Source organism: Castanea sativa, chromosome 4 (genome assembly GCF_040712315.1).
Source record: "Castanea sativa cultivar Marrone di Chiusa Pesio chromosome 4, ASM4071231v1".
NCBI lineage: Eukaryota > Viridiplantae > Streptophyta > Magnoliopsida > Fagales > Fagaceae > Castanea > Castanea sativa.
The window spans coordinates 23,226,075-23,251,206 of NC_134016.1; the positions used below are offsets into that span (position 1 = coordinate 23,226,075).

Sequence of the window (25,132 nt, forward strand, 5' to 3'; positions counted from 1 at the left end):
TTGCATTTTTACAAGATTTCCCTTTAATTTTGTCTCTACTTAAACATAAGGCTATAGAGGTATTTTTGAACTAAAAAAATGAGAAATCCAAACAGGGGAAGCCCCTTAAATAGTAACTAGTCTCATCACAAGTGCTTCGCATGTGCGATGAGGTTTTTTTTTTTAAGTGGTTTTATTTTGTAGAAAAAAAAACTGTATTTATTTTATTATATATATATATATATATGTATACTTTTTATTTTGAAAATCTAATTTATAAGTGAATAAATCAATTTAAAAATTAATAAGAGAGTGGTCCTATTTTTTAGGCAATGTTTTAATGAGAGTTAGAGTTGCATTTTTACCGAATTGTCCTTTAATTTGTCTCTACTTAAACATATGGGTGTAAGAGCATTTTTGAACTAAAAAATTAGGAATCTAAACAGAAGAAACCCTTTAAATAATAGTATAGACTAGCCTTATCACACGCGCAAAGCTCGTGCGATGGGGTTTTTTTAGTGGTTCTATTTTGTAAAAAAAAAAAAACTGTTTTTTTATAAAATTTATATATATAATTTTTATTTTAAAAATCTAATTTATAAATGGATAAAATAATTTGAAAATTAATAAGAAAATTGTCTTATTTTTTAGGCAATATTTTAGTGGGAGTTAGAGTTGTATTTTTATCAAATTGTCCTGTAATTTTATCTCTATTTAAACATAGAATAGAAATATAAGACATTTTTAAATTAAAAAATAAAAAATCTAAATAGAAGAAGCTTTTTAAATAATAATATAGGCCGAGATTATATCTTGGGTGGTATGAATTAAGTGTTCGTACTTACGCTTCTCAACCCAAAAAAAAACAAAAAAAAAAGTGTTCGTACTTATTATTATTATTTTTTTGAAAGTCAAACTCAGCTGTAATATTAATTAAAAAATAAAAAGTAGTTACAGTACATGGAATTACATAACTGTAACATGCATTGATTGCCCCAAGAAAAGTACAGAGATAGTTTTTTTTTATTCTTTTTTATTTTTTATGGGAATACAGAGATAGTTAGTTAGTAATGGTGACGTAACCAAAAAGAAAAACAACATCAACAACATATGATATGGTTTTGAGTTGGGCGCCATTTAGACGCTAGCTAATATTATTAATTTAGGAACAAAACAAAGGCAGCCACTAATAATATAATAATTAAAAAAAAAGAAGAAGTGAAATCCTATAAGAGAAGGGACTACTACAGACTACAGAGAGATAATAGAAAGAGAAAAACCCAAAACCGTAGGAGAGAAGTGAGTGTGAGAAGTAGTAGAAGCACTAATTTATCAATTAAATTGGATTGGAAGCTTCCAATTTCACTCTCTTTTTACATTGACCTATTAGTAGTATAATAATAATAATAGTTGGGCGATTGTATTGTATTATTGTGTGTGCCAGAATCAGAATCAGAGTCAGAAACAGAGAGTGCTGTGCTGCCTCTGAGTTGAGTTTGAGAATCAGATTCTTCAAATTTCTAGGGCAAATTTTTTGATTTGATTGACTCTCCCTGGTTTCAATTTTCATGGTAAGCCTTCACTTTCCGTTTCGATCTCAATATTAATTCTGCTCTTTGGTTCCTCAGAAACAGTTTTATTTATGTTGCTCAAATCAAAATTGAGCCTGTGTTGTTGAATATTTTCATTTCCAGTTGCTTGTTTTTTCAGGTCTGTCTGTGTGAAGAATTGGCAATTCCATGATGATATAAATGTATTTGTTTGGAGGAGGGTCTTTTGAACTACATTAATTATTATTATTATTTGTTTGAGATTGAGATTGAGATTGAGATTGAGATATTATTATGAAGTTGCGTATAGACTATAGAGTTTCAGAAGAGCAACGAGGTGCACGGGTGATTCCTACCTTTACAATGGTTTCAATATAAAAAATAAGTTAAAGTTTGACAAATAAAAACAAAAAAACTCAACACCGTCATCACTCATGCCTTCCATGTGATTCTTTTTTTCTTTTTTTTTTGGTTTCTGAAGCAGAAATAAGTAGTAACTACTAGATGATAAAAAAAGGAAAAAAGAAAAGAAAAGAGACAAGGTGGGTGTGAATCAATGGTTATTTTTTTTTCCTTTTATGGGAAAGATAGTGAAGAGTCAGTTTCATTATTTTGAATAAATACTGCTAGTAAGAAAAAGAAAAAAGCAGCTGCAATATCATTTTCTATCAAACACATGGATTGTTCTAGTAGGAGTAATTTCAATGCTGCTCGTGAGTAACCTACTACTACTTTTGCTTTGTTGGTTGCCATTTTTATTAATTACTCAATCTTTAAGGCTTGCTTCTTCTTCTTTGTTTTCAAAATCTTCCACCTTCCTTGTGAGTGTTATCTACCTTCTTTAGACTTTGACTGAAATACCCCTTAATTTATCATTTGAGACTTGAGAGAGAGGTTGCATGTGCCCCCATTTGTAAATTTTTATTTTTATTTTTATTTTTTATGTATATATGTAAGGAAACTTAATGCCTTTGAAGCTGATTGGCTTTACTTTATTTGTGTTGGCAGAGATTGTAAAAAGTCTTTGAATATGGGATGCCTAGTGTCAACACCAAAGGATACTGGTGGAAATAGGAGGAGGCCAGGGAATATTGGGGATGTTTCTGTGTATGTTCCTGGTTTTCGGATTCCTAAACCTGTTGATCTCTCCCACTCATTGGGTGATTACTTGTCCAAGAATTTAGTGGAGCGCCTATCTGCTCTGAGAACTCGTATCGTTGTAATGGCTGGTCAAGAAGCTCCTACAATTACAAGAACTAGGAGAAAAACCCAACATGGTTTGTTAGAGAAAAAACTTGATATTGCTTTACTAATTGTGAGACCTCAGTTATTGAAACATTGGATAATTTTGTTGTTTGTAGGAGGTTCAACCTTAGCTGATCTTCTGCAGGCTCTGGAAGATTACTTGCCTGTTCTTTTAGGACTAGTTAAAGATGGTAAAGCGTGTATTAGTGCCACTGTGATTTGAATGTTTTAACTGTTTTGGATAATTCATAATAGTGGCGCTTATCTGTTATTTGCAGGAAGCCATCTACAACACAAGGTACAATTTGTATGGGTAAATCAGGAGGATGACACAGAGGTGGGAGTATAGGACTAATCTACCAATTTTCAAATTTCTGTTCTGCCTTTCATTTCTAGTTGTCATTACATCCCTCCTCTGTTTAGTGCAATTGATGTTTTTATATGGATCGATACTTTTGCAGGAAACAGGCATGTCTAATGCTTGGTATGAGGTGTTGTCAGTTTTGCACTTGATGGCAATGCTATCATTATCACAGGCCAACTTATTACTTCTCCCAAGAACATCTGCTGATGGTTACCAGCCAAAGGTATCAGAAGGTAGTTTTACTGCAAAACTTTATGCTTGAGTTATTGTGACCTCTAATTTTGTTATTTATTTGTAAAATTTACATTGGCTATCATGTATAAACTTATAATAGAGAAACATCTGGTTCCAAATTTATAATAGAATTATTTTGGGACATTTTTTTTTTATATATATAAAGTTTTCTCTTTGTTCAACATTTCCGAAGAGTAATATCAGAATTTTGAACGTATTTTTATTCCTGATAGTCTTCAATGGTTTAGGGAAATTTTTATAAAATTTGGTGATGTGTGGAAGCATTCCCACCAAACCCAACACCCCCCCCCCCCCCCCCAAGTTTTTGTGTCAGCTTATGTAGGGGTTTGTTCTCTGTTTGTCAAGGATATACAATCTTTCCTGTTACAAACCATTTGTTTCATCTGGTAAGAAAATACTATACCAATTAAATTTCTCCTTATGTGATGGTTGGTCTTTCAAGCTTGGAGGCTGCTTATTCATTTTTTACTTGTGTTCAATCCTACTAATGAAATGTCAGTTTGGTTCTTTGGTGGCAGAGAGTAGACGTGCTTCTGTTGACATTTTTTTGAAGGCAGCAGGACACCTAGATTGTGCTGTCCGACATGTTCTCCCACAGTTGTCTGCTGAACTCAGGTTTATATGGGTGAAAGACTTTCGCTAATTACAACTGCCTTTGAGTTTTACTTGGATCAGCTTCATGTTTTTCTAGGGTTGTTCTTACTTGTTTGACTGCTTTTTGGTTGTAGGAGAAATCTTCCAGTTGACCTAGCAGAAGGCGTTCTTCGAGCACTTTGCCTACAAGCATTAGGACAGGTGCAAACACTTTCTTTGGATGAATAATTGGGGTGTTTATATCTCAAGATTTCATACTTATAATTTGATATTTTCGGATAAAGTTGAGAAAGATAGAGATGCGAAGCATCTGTTTGCATAATATTTAAACGATCACCGTAAATGAGGTTTATGCTATCCAGTTAGTAATATTTTTTCCCCCTCAAAAGTTGGAGTGATTCATTTGGATTTTGCTAGTGGGGATGATGTGGGATAATTTGGGAATTGTCCGTTTGGTTGCGGTGGGTTAAGGTTTAGGAGGATTTGTGGAAATAGGATTTAGAGTTGTTGAAGAAAGGGTTTTGGGGTTGTGTTAGGAATTAAAAGGTGGATTGATGAATTATTTGATTGTTATTTGTTATTGTTAGAATTATGGTTAAGTGATTAAATTTACCATTTCCTAATAGCTTAAACTTTTGGGACAATTGGTAACTTAACATGATATCAGAGCAGGAGATTCTAAGTTTGATCCTTGTCTTTATTCTACCTTCCATTTAAAATGTTAAATTCCCACTTGTTGGGCCCCCACTTACTAAGGGAAAGTTTAGGCTCACAAGTGAGGGGGAGTGTTAGAATTATGGTTAAGTGATTAAACTTACCATTTCCTAACAGCTTAAGTTTTTGGAACAATTGGTAACTTAACAGTTAGAATAAAGTGCGGAGATTTAGGGTTTTGATAGGAAAAAAGGGCTTGATTTGGGGTTATTTTCTTAACCAAGAAAGGAAATAAAACAATTTCTTAACCAATTACGTTAAAGAAAATAAATATAGTCCCTAAATAAGATCTATTAACTCAATCAGGCTCAACTGGCAGCAGATTTTAATTGTCCATCCACAAAGTCATTGTGTGGGCAGTCTTTGGTGCTGACATCCGTAAATGGGTGTCATTGGGGGTGCCTGTATCTTGTGTCCACACCAAGGCACTTTCCTTTTAAAAGATTATAACTATTGTTGGTCCTACCTATGTATGTAGGGTTTTGGGAGGGGTGGCTTTTCTATGGTTCTATTTTTAAGTATTTTTGTTGAATGAAGTGTCTGCTCTTAAGACTTGATCAAGGCGGGCTTGGAATTTCTTTTTTTGTTCTCCCAACCTACCTCTGTTTTTATTTTTAATTTTCTTTGCACCAATGATATTTCCAATGTATTACGTAGGGTGTTGACATTCAACTTGGAATGGCAATTGATAGTACCAAAGCTACTCTTGCAGTAAAGCGAAGACTTGCATGTGAGATGGTGAAGTACTGGCAGCAGGTATGAACATAATGACTTTTTACTATTGATTGTCTGCTTAAATTTTCCATGTTGCTGTTGCTTCTTCTTGTTCTTTGGATTGTATATATGATTGTTTAATATCCATAGAGTAAATAGGCTTTAGTAATCACTAAATCTATATTTTGTCAGCACTTTAATTTTGATCCATGGCAGGATGCCATCAGAGCATCTTTTCTGCAACATATGTTACAAGGTTTCTTCTCTTTATTTTATTATTTGGGTAGATATTCTAATCTCTTATACTTTAACACCCACTTTATTTATGTAGTTTACAGTTCTGATAGTAAATGCATTTATAGCATCTTCGTTAAGAAATCACTTGTGAACAATAATTAATAATAGGGACAACACACTGGGAATAAGGACTTCCATTATTAGTGTCACAGATGCATATGGAATATGTTTTTTTCTTTTTCAAATTTTTTATAACTGCATGCATAAAGCTTGTACGTTTTTTTGGTTGAAAACGTCAGTCACTTCATGCTCTTATGATCTTCAAGTGTATGCATGTGGCTTTAAATTTCACAATCTAAGCTAGAGCTCAATTTCAAGATCAAACTCCTTATTTAATCAAGCGGTAATTGAGTAGATTTCTGGTTTCTAGAGCTGAAACATGAACTTTTGATCTCGAGTTGAGCATGGATAGTTGTAGGTTGTAGCCCTACAGTCCATGCCAGAAGGCTGAATTAATTTGCTCAACAATTTGTACTATTCGCCATTGCCATATTCCGTGAAGTCCAGATTTTATCCATTTTGGTTGTTTCACTGGTCCAGGTAACACTTACTACTGGTCACTTACAACCAGCCAGAAGCGCAGAATACTAAAGAATACTGGCTTGTGAGTAGGTTCCTCTTTTTCTGAAAGGATGACTGGAGAGGGTTTGTGTGTGTCTGTGTCTGTGTTAGGTTTGCTTTATCAAAACTTTGCAAACCTATTAGTGATTGTGGTTTATCAGTTTAACCTTGGAATAGAGGGGTAAAAGAAGGGGTCTTTCTGTAATATAGAAAAAAAAAGTTTGTGAATGCTAATAAGACAATGATTAACCTTGTCCTTTAGAAAATTATCCCATGTGAGCAATGAAACTAAAAATTAATTAATTTTCTACTGATACCCTCAGCTTAATAGAATGCCAAAGCACCAAGTGGAAGGGGAACTTTGGATAAAAAGGCTATTAGGTCAGACAAAAACCTTCCCCCAGCCCTATCCCAGCACAAAGCGTTCTTTTTCTGTTCTTAGGTTCATTCTTGCCCAATTTACTCGTTTAAAATCAAAATGACATTGTATCTGGATCCCTTTCAGGTAAGATTTTGGAAGTGTTTATAAATCTGATGTATTCAGCTGACATTAGCTTTGGCTAGTAGGCTTACAGTTTTCAGAAATGAAGTTACTCCTATTAATGTATTATTGTAACTAATAGAATATATACTTCCTTTTCAGACCTAGTTGCTCAGTTCTATTGTAGCTAAGCGGAATGATCTTTGGCCTTTTTATCCTTCTTTATTTACCAATGGCTATCTACTCTCAGAATTTAATTCATATGCCTTTTGGAGCCCACTGTATTACTACTCGAAATATGCTTTCTTGGATGATCATTTTGTCTTTCTATTCATTAATTTCCTCTTGCTAATTATTCCATAAACAATGGAACTTTTGGTTAAGCTGTGACTTTTGAGGATCGATATTTTAGAGGAATTTTTCTGCTCTCTTTTTAGACAAGATTTTCATGTATCCACATGGGGTTAGGTTCTGTTTCTAAAACTTATTTTCAGTAAAATTTGATGCAGGAAAGCCTAGGATTCACTACCTAGAACAGCCCTGTAAACCTTAGGCTTCCCTACTTGAACTCAAACTAAATAAATAAAAAAACTTGAAATAGGATACAATCCAATGAAAATCTGGCAAAAAAAATTCCGAAAATTGTGCTCCTGCATCATATTCCTCATTCATATAGTCCTAATTTAGATACTCCTTGATTCCCCTGATATTAAGTGATTGCTGTCGTCTTTACTTCATGATATATGATGGGGATGAGAAATTTATGATTTCGTACTTCTTGTCTTTGGAAACCTGCTATTGGCACATTTCACATATTTGGTTGGTTCCATAGTGATAACATATGTTTTACCAAAATAAATCTTTTTTTTAGTGTTCACTTTGTTCCTCAAGAATTATGTATATCATTCAATCAGTAATTAAATTATCTTTTGTTAAATGTAGGTGCAATTGGTTTTTCTGGACATATATATTGCTTTTTGTTGATGCTGTTCTCTTTGCAGGCTCAAGATAACTTGATGAACCTTCCATTAACAAATGGTTGGGGGGAAAAACATCGACTCTTTGTGAAGTGGAAATACATTGAAGCAAAGGTAGTTTATTTTTTCTTTTGTGTCTATTTTAACTCTTCCTTCTTGTCATTCACAGATCTCGCTAATTGTCTTTATTTCTTAATCTGCTTTCCAACTTTGGTGTTGTCACATGTATGACTTGATTGCCTATAAACATGTTATGATTGCTTTCTCACTATATTAGATTGCACAAAAACTTTCACAGGGAAATTAGACTCACACTTTTAACTTATGGCATATGAAGGGAAATTTACTTTACTGTTGAGGCATGGTCAGTAGAAATATACACTTACCTTTCAAATATATTAGAGGCTATTCAGCTCATTGGACAATCTCCTCACTTGATTCTAAAGAGCTTTGTGAAGTAAAAGAGAGGCCACTGAATTTTACCATCCAAATTATAAGTTGATGCAAGAGGATTTAGACTCAAATTGATGGTAACCACAAAATAAGGAAGAAAGAAAAAAAGAAGCTTTCCATAAGGAAAGTCTATATTACTGTACATTCTCTATATATGTTATATTGAGGGCTCTCCTAATATCATGAATTAAACTAATTTTTAAATCAAATTTAGTTTGTGTTTTACACAGATTGGATGCTTTATAGACGTATATACGTATCACAATATACCTTTTCGATGGAGTCCTCTAAGAGCATTAATTAGACCAAGTTTTAAAATAAAATTCGTGTTGGGCAATATCATATATTGATATATTGGATGCTTTAAAGATTCTATCTACGTCTCACAATATTCCTATATCACTATATTTCTTTTCAATGAATTGTATTGAAGGCCTCTAATACCATGACTAAGGTAGTTATCACCAAGTGCTAATCTCTTGAACTTGAGGATGCTTGAGTGTGAGTAGAAAAATGAAATAGAAACTTGAAATGCATACATGTTTCTGCTAGTAGGTTCAAGGTCGAGAAATCCAGTTGCACTTTATTACATTGTGCCATTGATATGGGCAATTTCAGTTCACTTTATGCATTATGCTATTGATGCGAGAAATCCTATTGCTCCTCATTACATTTTGCTCTTGACATGTGGTAAAGACATAATTGGAGATTTATTTTTGAAAGACATGTTTGTGATATAGCAAACTCCTGTACAATGTATAACATTTTACTTAGGGGAAGAGATCTTGTGTCCAACGATTCAAATACTTTTGCTCTAGTGATATCTTAAGATCTTTTTTTAATGGATTTGGTAAATATGTCAATAGTTACTAAAATTTCCAGCTTGGTCTCTTTTATTTCCTATATTTAGCTGATGAATTGTCGTTTTTGTGTAATTTCTCTCATGTCACTAGGTATTCATATAGGTTTTAGGCCAGGTGTCCCTAGGAACTGACAGGTCTTTATTGTATTGTCAATAGATGACTGTCAATTTGATTCTTGGGCCCCACCTATTGAGCCCGTCTGGACCCACATGTGAGGTGAAGTTTGAGAGTAATGGTTAAGTGATTAAATTCATTCTTTCCTAACAACTTATGTTTTTGGGATAAGTGGTAGTTTATCAGAAGTAATTGTAATTGAAGTCAATTATTTCAGTTGAGGAATGGATTCTCTTTCAGAAAGCTCCAATATATGTGGAGCTGCTATGGGGTAATGAAGGGATTGACCAATTGAGTGAAAATGATTAAAAAAAACTAGCATTGGCTATCAGTCAGGACTACTAATGGCTATGAATTAAAAAAATTAATCTATGCAGGATTAGGGATCATTTTTCTCCCCGTCTGAAAGTGTAGAATAATTAATCTGGGGTAAAGATCTTCAAGGCATAAAATTGAGAATGCTCACTGAATGAGCAATTTAATAAGTGGTGCCTGTTGGCATTCCAGACTTCCTCTCCTTTCATGGTCTATCCAATAGAGAGTGCAGTACTTCTTGGTCATGAGTATCTGAATAGGACAAACCATCCCGTGGTTTGCACAACTTCAATCTCCTACTTTCATCTGTGTAAGCTTATTCAGCTCTAGTCTTTATTTCATGATCAGTACAGATTTCTTTCAGAATTTTTCTCCAAGTCTGAAAGTGAAAATGGTATGCAGTTTGGAAGCTAAATATCTAGGCTTCAGATAATATTTAGTCGTTGAGGTGTGGTTGTTTGCTATATAAATATGCATGTATGTATGTTGCATGTTACCTGATTATATTTGGCTTATACAATCTGACATCTGGGTATGGACAATCCGCATAAATTTGACCACCAATATTGACAGAATGACATATTCCCTATATGATTTCTTAATTGAGTATTGAAGCTGTTCAACAACTAAGTGTTACAAGCTTATTTTTGTTGTTCCTTAAAATTTTACCAGGCTGCAGCATATTATTATCATGGTCTGATCCTGGATGAGGGGAACACAGAGAAATCCCATGGGATGGCTGTGGCTGCTTTGCAAGCAGCCGATGAGTATTTCAAAGAAAGTAAGAAGGCATGTGAGGCATTTAATACAGCTCTTCCTTTGTCAAGGTAATCAGCAGTAAGTCAATGATCTGTTTGTTATCACTAAAATAGAAGGGAAAAAAAAAGATGAAAAAGAGATGATGTTTTCCTGAAAATACATTTGTGAGTGGTAGTAGATAAATTGTTTACCACCTTTTTAATCATTGTAGGAGTTTTTCTTCTCATATGCCGTAGCTAACTTTTTGAATAACTATAATTATCATCTTGAGTTTAAAAGGAGGATAAATAATAATTCATGAAAGGAGGATAAATAATAATTCATGAAAGCTGACACACACTCTAATTGATCATGTAAGGTCCCAAGTAGTCTTGATATCTTCTCTAAACTTGCTTCTTCTTAGGCTTCTCCTAGTTGCATTGGTGGTGTTTCAGTCCCAATATACAAAAATTATACTAAAATGGTAATTTTTTATTTACAGTTCACTTAATGCCAGTTCAAGGTATTTGTTGATTATCTTTATTTATCTTATATTGTAATATGTAGGCTCTTTTCTCAATGTTGAAGTTGCTGAGTAATTGAATAAATTAAGAACAAATTCAAAGAAATTTCATAGATTTTGAAATTTGAGAGGAGAGAGACATAAACTTACTCAAAATCCTGTCATAAGTTGCTTTCATATGATGTATATTAGTAGCACTCTTGGACACAAGTCCAAGGGGCTATATATTTTCCTTAGAGCTGTAGCTGTCAGTTGTTCTATGGTGACATATCATTTTGGTCTGCAATCTGCATAATGCAAATGTAGAGTCTGCCATCAAACTTATAGAAAACTTATGATATGCATACAACAACAAGCCAGTTTTTGGAGTCGGCTATGGATCATCAACAGATTATTCAGGATCATCTGCATGTATTCTTTTCTTCTTTCTGAAATCATAGTCTTATTACTCAGTCAACATGTTCTTTTGAACTACTTCTACTAATGTTATGATATGGGTATTAGTGTCTAAAAACTGGACAGACATCTATATATATATATATATAAAATAAAAAATAAACCTTGACAGATCTAGTCACTTGGATTACAATCACGTCATCTGCCCAGAACTTTGGGTTGGTTAAACTATGGTTCATGCAGCAAGTTTTAAAGTAGATATATGTGTCAATTATGTATGGAAGTTTTTGACTTTGTGGACGGGGTGATGCACTACTGTTGTTAATGGACCTAATGGTGTTAGTCTATTGAAATATGTATAGAGAGATTGGGAAATTTTTTTATGTTTCATTAAGTTTGAGGTGGGTAATGGTCTCCGAGTTAAATTTTGGTACGATAAATGTTGCGATGATCTCAAAGGAAGGCTTTCCCAGAACTGTTTCACCTCAAATGTAATAAGAAAGCTTTTGTTGTGGATCATATGCAGTTTCCTAAGGGAGAGGTGATTTCCCCGGGAAAAGCATTTGAAGCCTAAGGTCCCAAGAATAGTTGCCTATTTCTCTGTGTACGCTCTAGGTTGTTCAATCTTAATGGATTCTAATAGTGTGTTCAAAATTCTCCTATACCTTAGATTAATTATTAACATACATACGTATTGAAAGTCTTTTAGATTAATATATCATTTGACATGTCTACTGTAGTGGAAAGTCATGTACTCTGGTCATTCGACTTTCATCAAATAATATAAATTTTACATAAAGCCTTAGATTGTGGCAGATCATTCCAATCACCAACCCTTTGTGCCTTTTGTTTCATACTGAGCTAATTGGTGAGGATCTTGTTTGTCATAATTCCAGCAATTAATTATTATAAGACAATTTGTTTTTAGCTTTTTAAAAAAAAAAAAAATATTATTATATTTTGTTTTAGTTTTTATAAATGAAGGAAATATGTGGACTGTGTGGCCTCACTTGCATTCCTTGTAGAAATCCACCGCTTTGGGGGACCATGAAGTATCTCTCCGAGAAAATTCCAAAAGATACTTCAAGCAAGGTTCGGATAAATCGTGATCTGTACTCTCATGAAAGGTACGTTTTTGCTCAAGTGGAAAAGTATGATGCTTTTCCTTATATTTGATGGACTGGCGTGGGTAAAGAAGGAAAAGGGGTGGGGGGAGATATATATATATATATATATACACTTCTTGATTGATGAAGGTTCACAATGATCATGTAATCTTGACTGCAGAATCATGGAGACAGCGCCAACATTGCCCGACTTTGCTTTGGCCCTGAAACCTGATGAATATCTACTTCCTACGGTGCACCCTTCTTGGAATGAGGAGAACATAAATAGAGGGCATGTTGGCTCCAACCAGCTGAAGGTTGATAGAAGATAGGCCCTCAAGATATTTTTGCAGATTACAGAGGCAAAGGGGCCAATCTTAAACATGGAAAGGCCTTCTAAACCAGGTGGACTGCTATTCTTCAATTGTTGTGCTCCAAGGTCCTGTTTAGCTGTTGATTTCTTTTTCTTTTGTTTTTTATTGAGTTTTTTCTGGTCCCTTGGCTCCCACGAAGTCCATGACCTATCCTGTGATAGAGCTTTGTACAAGTTACTGTTGTGCGTAAATTGTTCCCGCCAGAGAAAAGAAAAAACGATTTATTTGCCAATCCCAAATAATCTGATTATGCCTTTTTGTTTAATAAAGCGAAGCCAGTACGGTTCATTTGTTTGATAGAAAAGCTTTGTACAATCTGACCACTGCATAATAAAGGGAATATGTTTTGTCAGTTTCCTTGTAAAACGTTTTCTTTTTTTTTTTTTTTTGGAAAACACTATCATTCTTTTTTAAGGGTTTGTTTCCTTGTAAAATTTTGGTCAACCCTGCAAACTTTTTCTGTTAATTGGAAAATGTACACACAAAAGTTGTCACAAGCACAAGCTCTCAAACGGAGAAAGGTGGTTGTTGACTAGGGCTAAGGTGGAAGCCAAGAAGAATGGCGGTCATTGGCTGGGGTGAGGGCCAAGCCCAATTTTAAAGCATTGGCTCAATTTATTGGCTTCCACGAAGTCATTTTTGATATTTGATAGTTATACAATGAGAGAGAGAGAGAGAGAGAGAGAGAGAGAGAGAGAGAGAGAGAGAGAGAGAGAGAGAGAGAGAGAGAGGGGGGGGGGGGGGGGACGGTACGAATTGTGAGTGTTTCTTTTGGAAATACCAAAAAAGTGCTAGTTAAGTTACAAGGGTCTTGCCCTCATTAAAACTTAAGGTATGTTTGGTAGATTGTAATAAACATTGTAATATAATAATTATTTTTATAGTTTAGTTATTCATTAATTTAGTTATATTTTTATTACAGAGAATAGTCATTTCTTATAAATAACGATTCTTTAAAATGAGGAATATTTTATCTCTAAAAGATATATAATAGATATTCTTTAGTATGTGTATTAATTTCTAAAATTAATATATTTTTAAATAAACAAACTTTTCAATTTTATATGCACATAATAATTATGAAAATAAAAAATTATTAAAAAAATAACTAATCTCCCTTTCAAATTAAAAAAAAAAAATTATACGAGTAAGATATTTCCTAAAATATATTTTAAGTTTAATTGAAAATGCTTTCATTCTATTGTCTTCAAAATTCTATTTTTGTGTTGTTACCAAACAAATGAACAATAATAAGTATTACATTAAAGTATCTTATATTCCTTATAATGCATATTCCTATTCCTATATAATTACCGTTACAGTCTACCAAACATGTTTTTAGTTGTAAGATATGCAAGCAAAATGATAGATTGCATTAAGGACATGCTTTGATGTGAACCTTAATTGACACGCTTTTAGACCCAACAAATAATATTGGAATACTTGCCCAAGAAAGCTAAAATTCAGATTTTGATAAAAACTCCGACCCAACGTTTATAAATTAAACGCGAACCAAAGGTATAAGTAATCGACCTCGACCTAATGATTATAACTGAATCACAAACCGAAGGTATAAATTTTGAACGCCACAAGGAAGAATCCCTGATAAGTTCACAATTCTTGAAGAACCAAAATAAGAAGCAAAACCTCATGTGTTTCTGATTTTTATTCAATGATCCTCTCTTACAATGAGTGCATGCTATTTATAAGACATGACTGAAAATAGGAAAATATAAAAAAAAAAACGTACTAAATAATAAAAGCCTAAATTAAAGTTGATTTGGTCTAAAATTAGTAGCTCAAAAATAGGAAAAATATCTATTAATTGATATGGAGCTAGAAAGTCAATCAGCTTTTAATCCACACCATAAATCATGCTCAATTGAGCTAAATCAGCCCTCGATAGCTTGGATTAAATTTATTACGCTTTCATCTTTCTTTGGGCTAAGCTTGGAATATCCTGAGTTAGAATCAGACCAAATCTGTTGAATTAGTCCATTAAGTGCTTCTTTGATCTTCTTGGATCTTGCTCTTGTAATAGGCCCAACTAGAACATGCAATGGATCCTTTAATACTTGTTGATTCTCCTCATTCCCCCTCTCTTCAAAAGGATTTGTTCTCGAATCGTCACTTACATTAAAAGGAGAAAGATCAGAAACATCAAATGTAGCACTAATATTATACTCACCTGGAAGATCCAACTTGTATGCATTATCATTGATTCTCTCAAGGACTTGAAATGGACCATCCCCTATAGGATGTAGCTTAAACCGCCTACGGGCTAGAAATCTTTCTTTCTCATATGCACCCAAACCCAATCACCTGGTTCAAATAGGACTTGTTGACGGCTCTTATTGGCTTTGGTCGCATATTACTCATTTCTCTTTTCTATATGTTGCCATACACTTTCATGGAGTTTCTTCACCACCCCAGCCTTCTTTTAACCATCCAAACTAGTCATATCATTAACTGGTAAAGGCAGCAAATTCAAAGGAGTTAGTGGATTAAAACCATAAACAATTTCAATGGTGAAAAATTAGTAGTAGAATGAACACTTCGATTATATGCAAACTCAATGAATGACAAACAATCCTTCCAATTTTTCAAGTTCTTCTGAATTATAGTACCCAAAAAAGTAGATAAAGTTCTATTCACTATCTTAGTTTATCCATCTGTTTAGGGGTGACAAGTAGTCGAAAACAATAGTTTAGTTCCAAACTTTCCCTACAAGACTTTCCAAAAATAGGTAAGGAACTTAACATTATGATCAGACACAATATTCCTATGAATACCATGGTGCTGTACTATCTATCTAAAGAACAAATCAGCGATGTGGGTTGTATTATTAGTTTTATGACAAGATATGAAATGTGTCATCTTTAAAAACCTATCAACAACCACAAAAATCGAATCCCTACCTTTCCTTGACCTAGGCAAGCCTAAAACAAAATCCATAGAAATATCGACCCAAGGTGCACAAGGTACGAGCAGAGGAGTGTATAATCCATGTGGTAAAACTCTAAATTTGGCCTACCTATAGGTAATGCATCTAGCACAAACTCTCTCCACATCACGTTTCATCTTTGGCCAAAAAAATGTTCATGTAACACGTCTAAAGTCTTCCTTACACCAAAATGACTCATTAAACCACCTCCATGTGCTTCACGCACAAGCAACTCACACATAGAATTATTAGGCACACAAAGTCTATTCTCTCTAAACAAGTACCCATCTAGTCTATAGAATTTACCAAATGTTGCATTCTCACACGCTCCATACACACTAGCAAAGTCATCATCATTAGCATACAATTCCTTAACATATTCAAATCTCAATAACTTTGCATTTAAAGTAGAGATAAGGGCATACCTTCTTGATAATGCATCAGCTACAATATTTTCCTTATCTTATTTTTATTTGATTACATAAGGGAATGTCTCAATAAATTCCACCCACTTGGCATGCCTTCTATTCAACTTACCTTGTCCTTTCAAGTGCTTCAAGGACTCATGGTTGGTATGTATGACAAATTCTTTCGGCCAAAGGTAATGTTGCCAAGTCTCCAATGCTCTCACCAATGCATAAAGCTCATTGTCACATGTTGGGTAGTTCAAAGCTGTCCATTTGGCTTTTCACGAAAATAGGCTATTGGTCGTTTCTCCTGCATCAAAACAGCTCCAATACCTATTCCTAAGGCATCACACTGAATCTCAAAAGTTTTAGAAATATCAGGTAATGCTAATAAAGGAACACCACATAACCTTTCTTTGATTTCAATAAATGCATGATTTTGCTCACTACCCCATTTAAAACCCACAAATTTTTTAACAATTTCAGTGAGTGATGCGGCTAGTGTACTGGAATCTTTGACAAATCGGTGATAAAAACTAGCCAAACTATGAAAACTTCTTACCTCAGTGATTGACTTAGGTGTGGGCCATTCCTTGACAACCTTCACCTTTTCCTCATCTACCTCAATTCCTTTCGCGTTAACAACATAACAAAGAAACACAAATTTGTCCATGCAAAAGGAACATTTCTTTAAATTGGCATATAGTTTTTCTTTTCTCAAAACAGCAAGCACATAATGCAAATGATTGATATTCTCATCTAAGTTCTTACTATACACCAAAATATCATCAAAACAGACCACGACAAATCTGCCTATAAATGCATGCAATGCATGATTCATTAACCTTATGAAAGTACTTGGTGCATTAGTTAGACCAAAAGACATTACCAACCACTCATATAATCCATATTTAGTTTTGAAGGAAATTTTCCATTCATCACTCTCTTTCATCCTAATTTGATGATACCCATTTTTCAAATCAATTTTTGTGAAAACACAAGATCCATGCAATTCATCCAACATGTCATCTAGCCTAGAAATGTGATGTCTATATTTTACCGTAATGTTGTTGATAGCCCTACAATCAACACCCATTCTCCAAGTTCCATCATTTTTAGGCATAAAAAGCATCGGCACCGCGCACAGACTCATCCTCTCTCTCATGTGTCCTTTCGTCAAAAACTCCTTAACTTGCCTTTGAAGTTCCTTTATCTCCACAGGATCACTCCTATAGGCTGGTCAATTAGGAAATACTTCCTTATATTCCTACAACAAAAAGACAACAACACTAGGCAAAGATTCGTCAAGTTCGTTAGTATCAAGAGTACAAATATAGGCTGGTTTGTATAAAAAAACACTCTTGACATCACTCGCCTTAGCATAAAAACTCGTTTTATTTATTTATTTATTTTTAGTTCACTCTCTTTTTTCCTTTCACTCTTTTTCTCATCATCTTTTTTTGAACTCTTAGTCTCACAATTTTTTTGAACTCATTCTCTCTTTTCAATTTTATTTGATTTTCATACACTTGTCTTGGAGTCAACGGTACAAGAGTAATGGTTTTATTGTCTTTTACAAAAGAATGTCTATTCTTGAACCTATCATGATTGACCTTCCTGTCAAACTGCCATGGTTTGCCCAATAATATATGACCCGCATGCATTGGAATAACATGACAAAGTATTTCATTCTTGTACCTCCCAATTGAAAAAGAAACCAATACTTGCTTATTTACCTTAACCTCTTCACAATCATTCAACCACTGCAGCTTATATGGTCTAGGGTGTTTTGAGGTAGGTAAATTCAATTTTTCAACTAAAGTAGTGCTAGCCACATTAGTACAACTCCCCCTATCAATGATCATACTACATACCTTATTGTTGATGTGGCATCTAGTATGAAAAATGTTCTCCTTTTGTTGTTTCATGTCATCCTCTTTGACTTGGGCACTTAAAGTATGCTTAACCACAAGTGACTTACCCTCCACATCATCATCACAAGCATCCTTAAGTAATGGAATCAGGTCATCATCACCCTCACTTTCAGTTTCCACCTCTCCATCAATACATGCGATCATGGTCCTCTTATTTGGGCATTGTGAAGCTATATGACCTACTCCTAAACAAAGAAAACACTTTATATCACGATTATGAGTTTGGGATTCATTTTGTACCTTTGTTGACATTGAGAACTTCATCTCTCCTTTTTGGTGGTTCGATTTTGGACTTAAAAATAGCCCATTTGTCTTTCCTTTCATTCAACCTCCATGAAGCAGAGGAGCCTAGATTTTGAAATGACTGAGTTCCTTTCCTTTTAAGCTATCATTCGACCTTTATTGCCATGTGCACCATATCCTCCAACTCCACGTAGTGTTGCAACTCCACCACGTTGGCAATGTCCCGATTCAGCCTATTCAAAAACCTCGCCATGGTAGTTCTCTATCCTCTTCTACATTAGCCCGAATCATGGCAATCTCCATCTCCTTGCGGTAGTCATCCACACTTCTATAGCTTTGAGTAAGACTGTAATTTTTGATACAAGTCCTTATAGTAGTGACTAGAGACAAACTACCTCCTCATGCTGGCCTTCATTTTCTCCCAAAACTCAATAGGCCTCTCATGGTTTCTCCTTCTGTTCATTACAAGTTGATCCCACCATATAATAACATAGTCAATAAACTCAATGACAACAAGTTTGACCTTTTTCTCCTCAAAGTAGTTGTGGCACTCAAAGATCAACTCCACCTTCTTCTCCCATTCCAAGTACACTATAGGATTTTTTTTCCCTTGGAACGATGGTATCTTCATTTTGATGTTTCCTAGGTTTCTGCCAATCCCATCTTACCATCTTGGATCTCTTCGGAAACCTCTACCACGCCTTTCTCCTGTTGGGACAAACTTGCCCACATTGTTCAATGAAGCTTGATCTTCTTCATCTTCGAACTCATCCTCCTGGTCGCCATCAGAATCATCTCCGTGGGCACGCCTTTCCTGCCTTCTAGCATTAGGGACTCTTTAGGGACGCTCCTCATGCAAAGTAGCATAACAGCGTCTTACCTATCCATCAGATCCTGAATCTCATTAAACACCATGTTCATGCATTCAAATGGTTGTTTCGTAGCCTGCAACATGATGGATGACTCCTCCCTTCCTTCTTTGTTTGATGTTGTGCCCTTAGAAGACATACTTATGAAACTATAGAGAAATATTAGAAATAATTCCTCACAACACTCCCTCACGTGTTTGCACTCAAATTATGTCACTCACACTCGTGTTTCACTCTTAAATTGGCTTTTTTTTCGATATTAATCTCACACTCTCTTGCCTTTTTCCACTCGTAGCTTCCCTTTTTCAGTTTTGCATTAAACTAATAAACTTGATCAAGAAATTCAACTTGTAGTATTTAAACTAATACTGACGGCAAGAAAATATTACAGAAACAATAAATCAAAGGAATAGGACAAAAGAAAACAATATTTTGGTCTGAGAGAACTAAAACTACAAACAATATTTTTTTCCTGTTTTCTATTTCTTTTCTAAAGTCTCTTCTTTTTTTTCACGTTTTTTTTCTTACGTTTTTTTTTTTGAGCTTGATGCGCAATTTTAACTTTGTGCAGTCACAAAATAAGAACAAGGAATAAAGAACACAAAAGGAACAAGATAGGATGATAACAGGAAACAAAAGATAAAGGGATAATAAAACTAATTTTAGAACCTATGCTCTAATACCAAATGATGCGAACTTCAATCGACATGCTTTGAGACTCAACAAATAATATTGGAATACTTGCCCAAGAAAGCTAAAATTTAGATTTTGATAGAAACCCTGACCCAACTTTTATAAATTAAACGCGAACCAAATATATAAGTCACCGACCTTGACCCAATGATTATAACTGAATCATGAACCAAAGGAATAAATTTTGAACGCCACAAGGAAGAATCTCTAATAAGTTCATAGTTCTTGAAGAACCAAAAGAAGAAGCAAAACCTCACATGTTTCTAATTTTTATTCAATGTTCATCTCTTACAATGAGTGCATGCTATTTATAAGACATGTCTGAAAATAGAAAAATATAAAACACGTACTAAATAATAAAAGCCTAAATTAAAGTTGATTTGGTTTGAAATTAGCAGCTCAAAAATAGGAAAATAGCTAAAAAAACGTTCTAAATAATAGAAGGCTAAAGTTAAGGTAGATTTGGTTTGAAATTATCAGCTTTAGAATAGGAAAAATATCTATTGACTGATATGGAACTAAAAATTCAATCAGTCATTAATCCACACCATAAAATTAAGCCAGATTAGCCCTCAATAGCTTGGATTAAATTTATTACACATTCATCTTCCTTTGGGCCAAGCTTGGAATATCTTGTGTTAAAATCAGACCAAATCTCTTTGTTAGGGACATATTTTATGTAATTGGCTAATCTTTTGACAAAATACATTTTACTTGTAATTGGGTAGATGTAGGATGGGTTTAGTACTTCAAAAAATAAGAGTTCAAGTTAAGTGTTAAAGCCATGAAGATCTAGCCAAGAAACAAGTGAAGAAAAAGCTGTTCACTAAAGCTCGACAGAAGTCTCGAAAGAACCCTTTCTATCGAGATTTAATGTTGAAGCTCGACAGAAGCTTGACAGAGGCTGTTTCTGTTGAGACTTACGAAATCAGAATTTTCAGATCTGATTTTCGGCTCATGTTTGTATATTTGTATAGGGTTTCTTTTCTCACAACCCTAGACAGATATAAGCTTATTTTAAAGGCCGTCGCATAAGAGAATGCATGCAGAAAGTGTCCTTGTTCATTATAGAAGCTACTGCGTCTTTACGCCAAAGGTTTTGTGACCAAGGAGCTTCTTGATTTTCGTTGTTGATGAACTGAAGAACTCTGTAGCCAACAATCTTTTTCAAGTTGGTGAGTTAGTCACGTACTAGGATTCGTGAATCATTGGTTAATTACGTACTGAGATTCGTGCATTGAACGGAAAGATTGCCGTTACAATACAAGTCCAATTGGGTATTGGGGTAAGAGTTCAGCTGTAAGTTGGTATTTCGGGAGAGACCAAAGAGTTTGGTTAGATTTTTTATACTTGTAACCGCTTGTGGTTGATAATAGTGAATTCTTGAGAGTGGTGACCTTAAAATCACACAGTGAGGTTTTGCCTTAGTGATTTTCCCCATTCGTAAACAAATCACCTGTGTCAAATTTAGTATCAGTTGCATTTAGATAATTTGGTGATTTGTTTGTGCTGCCACAATGCCACGCTATTGCATGTAATTTGATTTAATTAATTAACTTAGGTAATTAATTAATTTGAAAAGGGTCAATTCATTTTAACCCAACACTCTTAAATCAACCCATTAAGTGTTTTTTTAATATTTTTTGATCTTGCTCTTGTAATAAGCTCAACTGAAACTTGCAATGAATCTTTTAATGCTGGTTGATTCTCATCATGCTTATTACATTATAATAGTTTTTGTAATGGAATAGTTAGAAATAATTATTCAATTGTTTAGTCGTATTTCTTTAACAAGAAAAATGAAAATTAACCACTCCTTATTAGAGGGACCATAACTTCTCTTAACGTACGCAATAACTATAAAACATAAAATTTCCCAAAAGCTCCCAGCAAAACGGCGACTTTCGTCTTCCTCCCCATGTACGCTTCAAGTTTTTGTTCTTTCATGAAATATTGTAACAGATCAGGTTTTATTTATTTATTATTTCTCCTTTTGTTCTTCTACCACCAGCGCGCTGATGAAGATGGTTCTGTATTCGAAGACAACAGTATGTTGTAAAAGTACCCTCACTGGCATGCTACTAAGCATATTTTTCTGTTTTTTACAATTTCAGTTGGATACTTTTAAAATGAAAAACCGTACCTTTATTTTTTATTTAATTTTATTAGAAAAATTAAAGGGAGAAACAGTATCTGAAGCTACTATTTTATATCCGTACAGCTGTGAAAAGAGTATCACTAACTGTGTTTTTTCAAGTATTCTAGCCGTTTGTTACAGTTGTTTAAACAATAATTTTCAGTGTTTAAACAATATTACACATATTTTCACAAATTTTTTCATTCACAAGAATTTTTAAAAAATACAAACAATATTACTAAAAATCTCTTACCAAACAGGCCCTCAATTTAGAGTGGTTTATTTTGATAATATTTTAAAATTATATATACAAGCATGGAAGGTGATGAGATACTGCTAAGCACAATGCAGGCTCAAGGGTATAAGTCATTGATGCGGTCGTCTAAAGCCCCAAGAAAAAACAAAACCCCTAAATTTTAACTTAATTACGCTGAAATATTAACCAATAAATAAAATAATATTTTTTATCAAATGAAAAAAGAGAGAAAGAAACGTTTCGTTCATAACATTTTTCACAACACTTTTACAACAAATCCTAAATAACAGGTTGTTACAGGCTATTATTGATAGCAAAAAAATAATTTTAGTAGTGGGTTCAAATAAAAAATAAGAAGCAACTTAACACCTAAAATTTGTTGTGAAAAATAATGTGAACGTAGCACTTCTAAAAAAAAAAAAGAGCAATACACAAAAATTCACATTTTTCACAGTAGTTAAGTTAACAAACTTTTACTAGTTAATATAGGTCCACCACTAACATCATTCTTTTACTTACCACTATCAATCTACCATACCAACAAATGTAAAAAGTTTTGTAAAATTTTTTGTATTTATAAACTTTCTAAAAAAAAAAAAAATTATTTGTGGTTCATGTTAATTAGTAATAATTTTGTATATAAAACAAGATAATCAATTTTTGTTTTAGGCTCCCAAATGCACCAAGCCGACCTAAACAACAGAACAAGGGCTACAATTGTAAACTCATAGTCAATCTTTGCTTCAAGTAGACTTCGCCGACATTATGTAAAGGCAATAATCGGTCAAGTAACTGTTTATAAATCTCTCCCTCTCTCTCTCTCTCTCTCTCTCTCTCTTATAGCTAGTTGTGCAATCTTAGATGATGATCTCAAAAACATACCTTAAAGGTCTGTTTGAGATCCACTTATTTTGCTGAAACTGAAAACTTTTTGTTGAAAGTACTATAGATAAAAGTAAAAGTTAGCTGAAATAGTACAGTGCGACTCATAAATAGTACCAAAAATAAGTTGAATAGTAAAATAAGCTGACAAAACTAAGCGGTGCCAAACACACACTAAATATGCTAATTTTGTGAAATGGCTCTCAGCTCGTCATCACTGTAAAACACTCATTGTAGATCTAAGTAAAGATGAAGCAGTAGAGTACATCTCAACTCATGTAAAAGTAAAACTTCGAGTTGTAGGTTTGGGTATGCATCTTGTTACCTTTTTTTTTTTGGATAGGATTGTTACCTTTTTATTAGTTTGTATCTTATCATTCCTTTATCAAATTATTTATTTTTGTTCTTTACAAAGTTGGTTGCTTGTAACATACGTTGGCGTGAGAATCAATATATATATATATATATATATATATAAAAGCAAAGACCACGTGTGGGAAAATATGAGGTTTTTTCAAATGACGCATTTCTTTGATAACTTAGCCATCCAGTTTCTCAGGACCGGCTCAACAACTTTGGGGGCCTTAGGCGAAAATTTTAAGTGGGGTCTTTTATATATTAATCAAATAATATATATCGAATTTTTATCTAAAATCTATTTTTCTTACTTTTTGAGATGCAAAATTACTAATTAAGTTTTTGTATTTAAGTTCCTCTAACATTTCTTTTTCAATTGATAATATAGCTAATCCACTTAATCTTTCTTGTGACATAGTAGACCTTAAATAAGATTTTATTAATTTTAATTTTGAAAAACTTCTTTCTGCAGATGTAACTGTAACAGGTATTGTTAATAATATTCTATAAGCAATATATGCATTTGGAAAAAAAATCTAGCCTTTTTAAATAATTAAGCACATTAATTGGAGTATTTTCATCTATTTGCATAACTTCTTTTAAAACTATTAGTTTTGAAAGTAAACCTAAGCCATCAATATCATAATAAACATCATGTTTGAGAAAACTTTCAAGATTAAGACAATATTTTTTTAAACTACTATCATCTAGTGCTTTTAGTTTTTCAAAATTAAATAAAAAACCAAAAGTATCTTCATATATTTGAAATTGTTCAAACCTACTTTTAATTGATGAAATAGCTTGATATACTATACACACACACACACACACACACACACACACACACACACACACACACACACACACACATATATATATAATTAATTAATTAATTCTAAAAGATTCTTCAGCAGATGGTGTTATCTCATCATTGACATTTTCATCAAATTGTTTCTTTCTACGAATCATACGTTTTTCACAAAATATAGGCTCTATTTCCATTTTGGTTGCTATCTCTTTAGATAAAATCATAGTATATGTAAATCCATCTTATCTATATATTTTTTAAAAAGTTATGAGACCCTTTAATTGATCTATGGCAACATCAATATGCATGTCTTTTGATTGTAAATTTTTACTTTGATTGTAAATTTTTACTAACAGAGTTTACAGCAAATAATATATCATACCAAATAGTCATGCCTAACAAGAATTCAAAACTTTCAAGCTCATATGTTGCCAAACAATCAGCTTCACCTTTTGTTTTAGGATCTTCACTCATTTATGCAAATTGTAACAAAGCATCTCTTATTTCTAAAGCTTGAAATTTTATTGCTTTTACACTTTCAATTCGACTTTCCCAACATGTTTGTGACAATGGTTTAAGAGTTAAACTTGACACATTGTCTTTTTTTTTTGAGAATGAACTTGACACGTTATCTTGTAAAATTTTCCATTGCTTTGAGGAAGAAGAAAACAATGTATATAAACGTTGTACTACTCCAAAAAAAAAAAAAGCTTTAGGACAAGAATTGGCCATAGCGCATAGCACAAGGTTAAGATTATGACAACCACATGGTGTGTAAAATGCTTTAGGTTTTATATCAATAATTCTTTTTTGTACCCCTTGTTTTTTTCCTTTCATATTAGACCCATTGTCATATCCTTGTCCACGTACATCATTAATATAAAGTTCAAGACTTTTTATTACACTTATAATTTCATTAACAAGACCTTTTCTAGAAGTATCCTCTACTTTTAAAAATTCTCCAAAATGCTTATTTATTTTTATTGGAC

The 25,132-nt window shown here is 33.4% G+C and overlaps 1 protein-coding gene across 2 annotated transcripts; it reads left to right on the plus strand.

The window, feature by feature from the left end:
- The first annotated feature begins 1,235 nt into the window (after positions 1–1,235).
- Positions 1,236–12,961, plus strand: LOC142631739 (uncharacterized). Of its 2 annotated transcripts, none has more exons than XM_075806029.1 (12): positions 1,236–1,550; positions 2,538–2,806; positions 2,891–2,965; positions 3,053–3,111; positions 3,236–3,371; positions 3,912–4,008; positions 4,122–4,188; positions 5,359–5,457; positions 7,756–7,845; positions 10,149–10,303; positions 12,159–12,260; positions 12,421–12,961. In XM_075806029.1, the coding sequence occupies exons 2-12, from the start codon at positions 2,560–2,562 to the stop codon at positions 12,569–12,571; spliced, it is 1,278 nt and encodes a 425-aa protein (XP_075662144.1). In that variant the 5' UTR covers positions 1,236–1,550; positions 2,538–2,559; the 3' UTR covers positions 12,572–12,961. The 2 variants fall into 2 exon arrangements, with proteins under 2 accessions (XP_075662144.1, XP_075662145.1); XM_075806030.1 differs by lacking the exon at positions 1,236–1,550 and adding an exon at positions 1,847–1,866.
- The last annotated feature ends 12,171 nt before the right edge of the window (positions 12,962–25,132 follow it).

Coding starts and splice junctions, on each gene's coding strand:
- LOC142631739 (XM_075806029.1), top strand. CDS start 2,560: ATGGGATGCCTAGTGTCAACACCAAAGGATACTGGTGGAAATAGGAGG. Junction 4,189..5,358: donor GCCTACAAGCATTAGGACAG/GTGCAAACACTT, acceptor TGTATTACGTAG/GGTGTTGACATTCAACTTGG. Junction 10,304..12,158: donor ACAGCTCTTCCTTTGTCAAG/GTAATCAGCAGT, acceptor CATTCCTTGTAG/AAATCCACCGCTTTGGGGGA.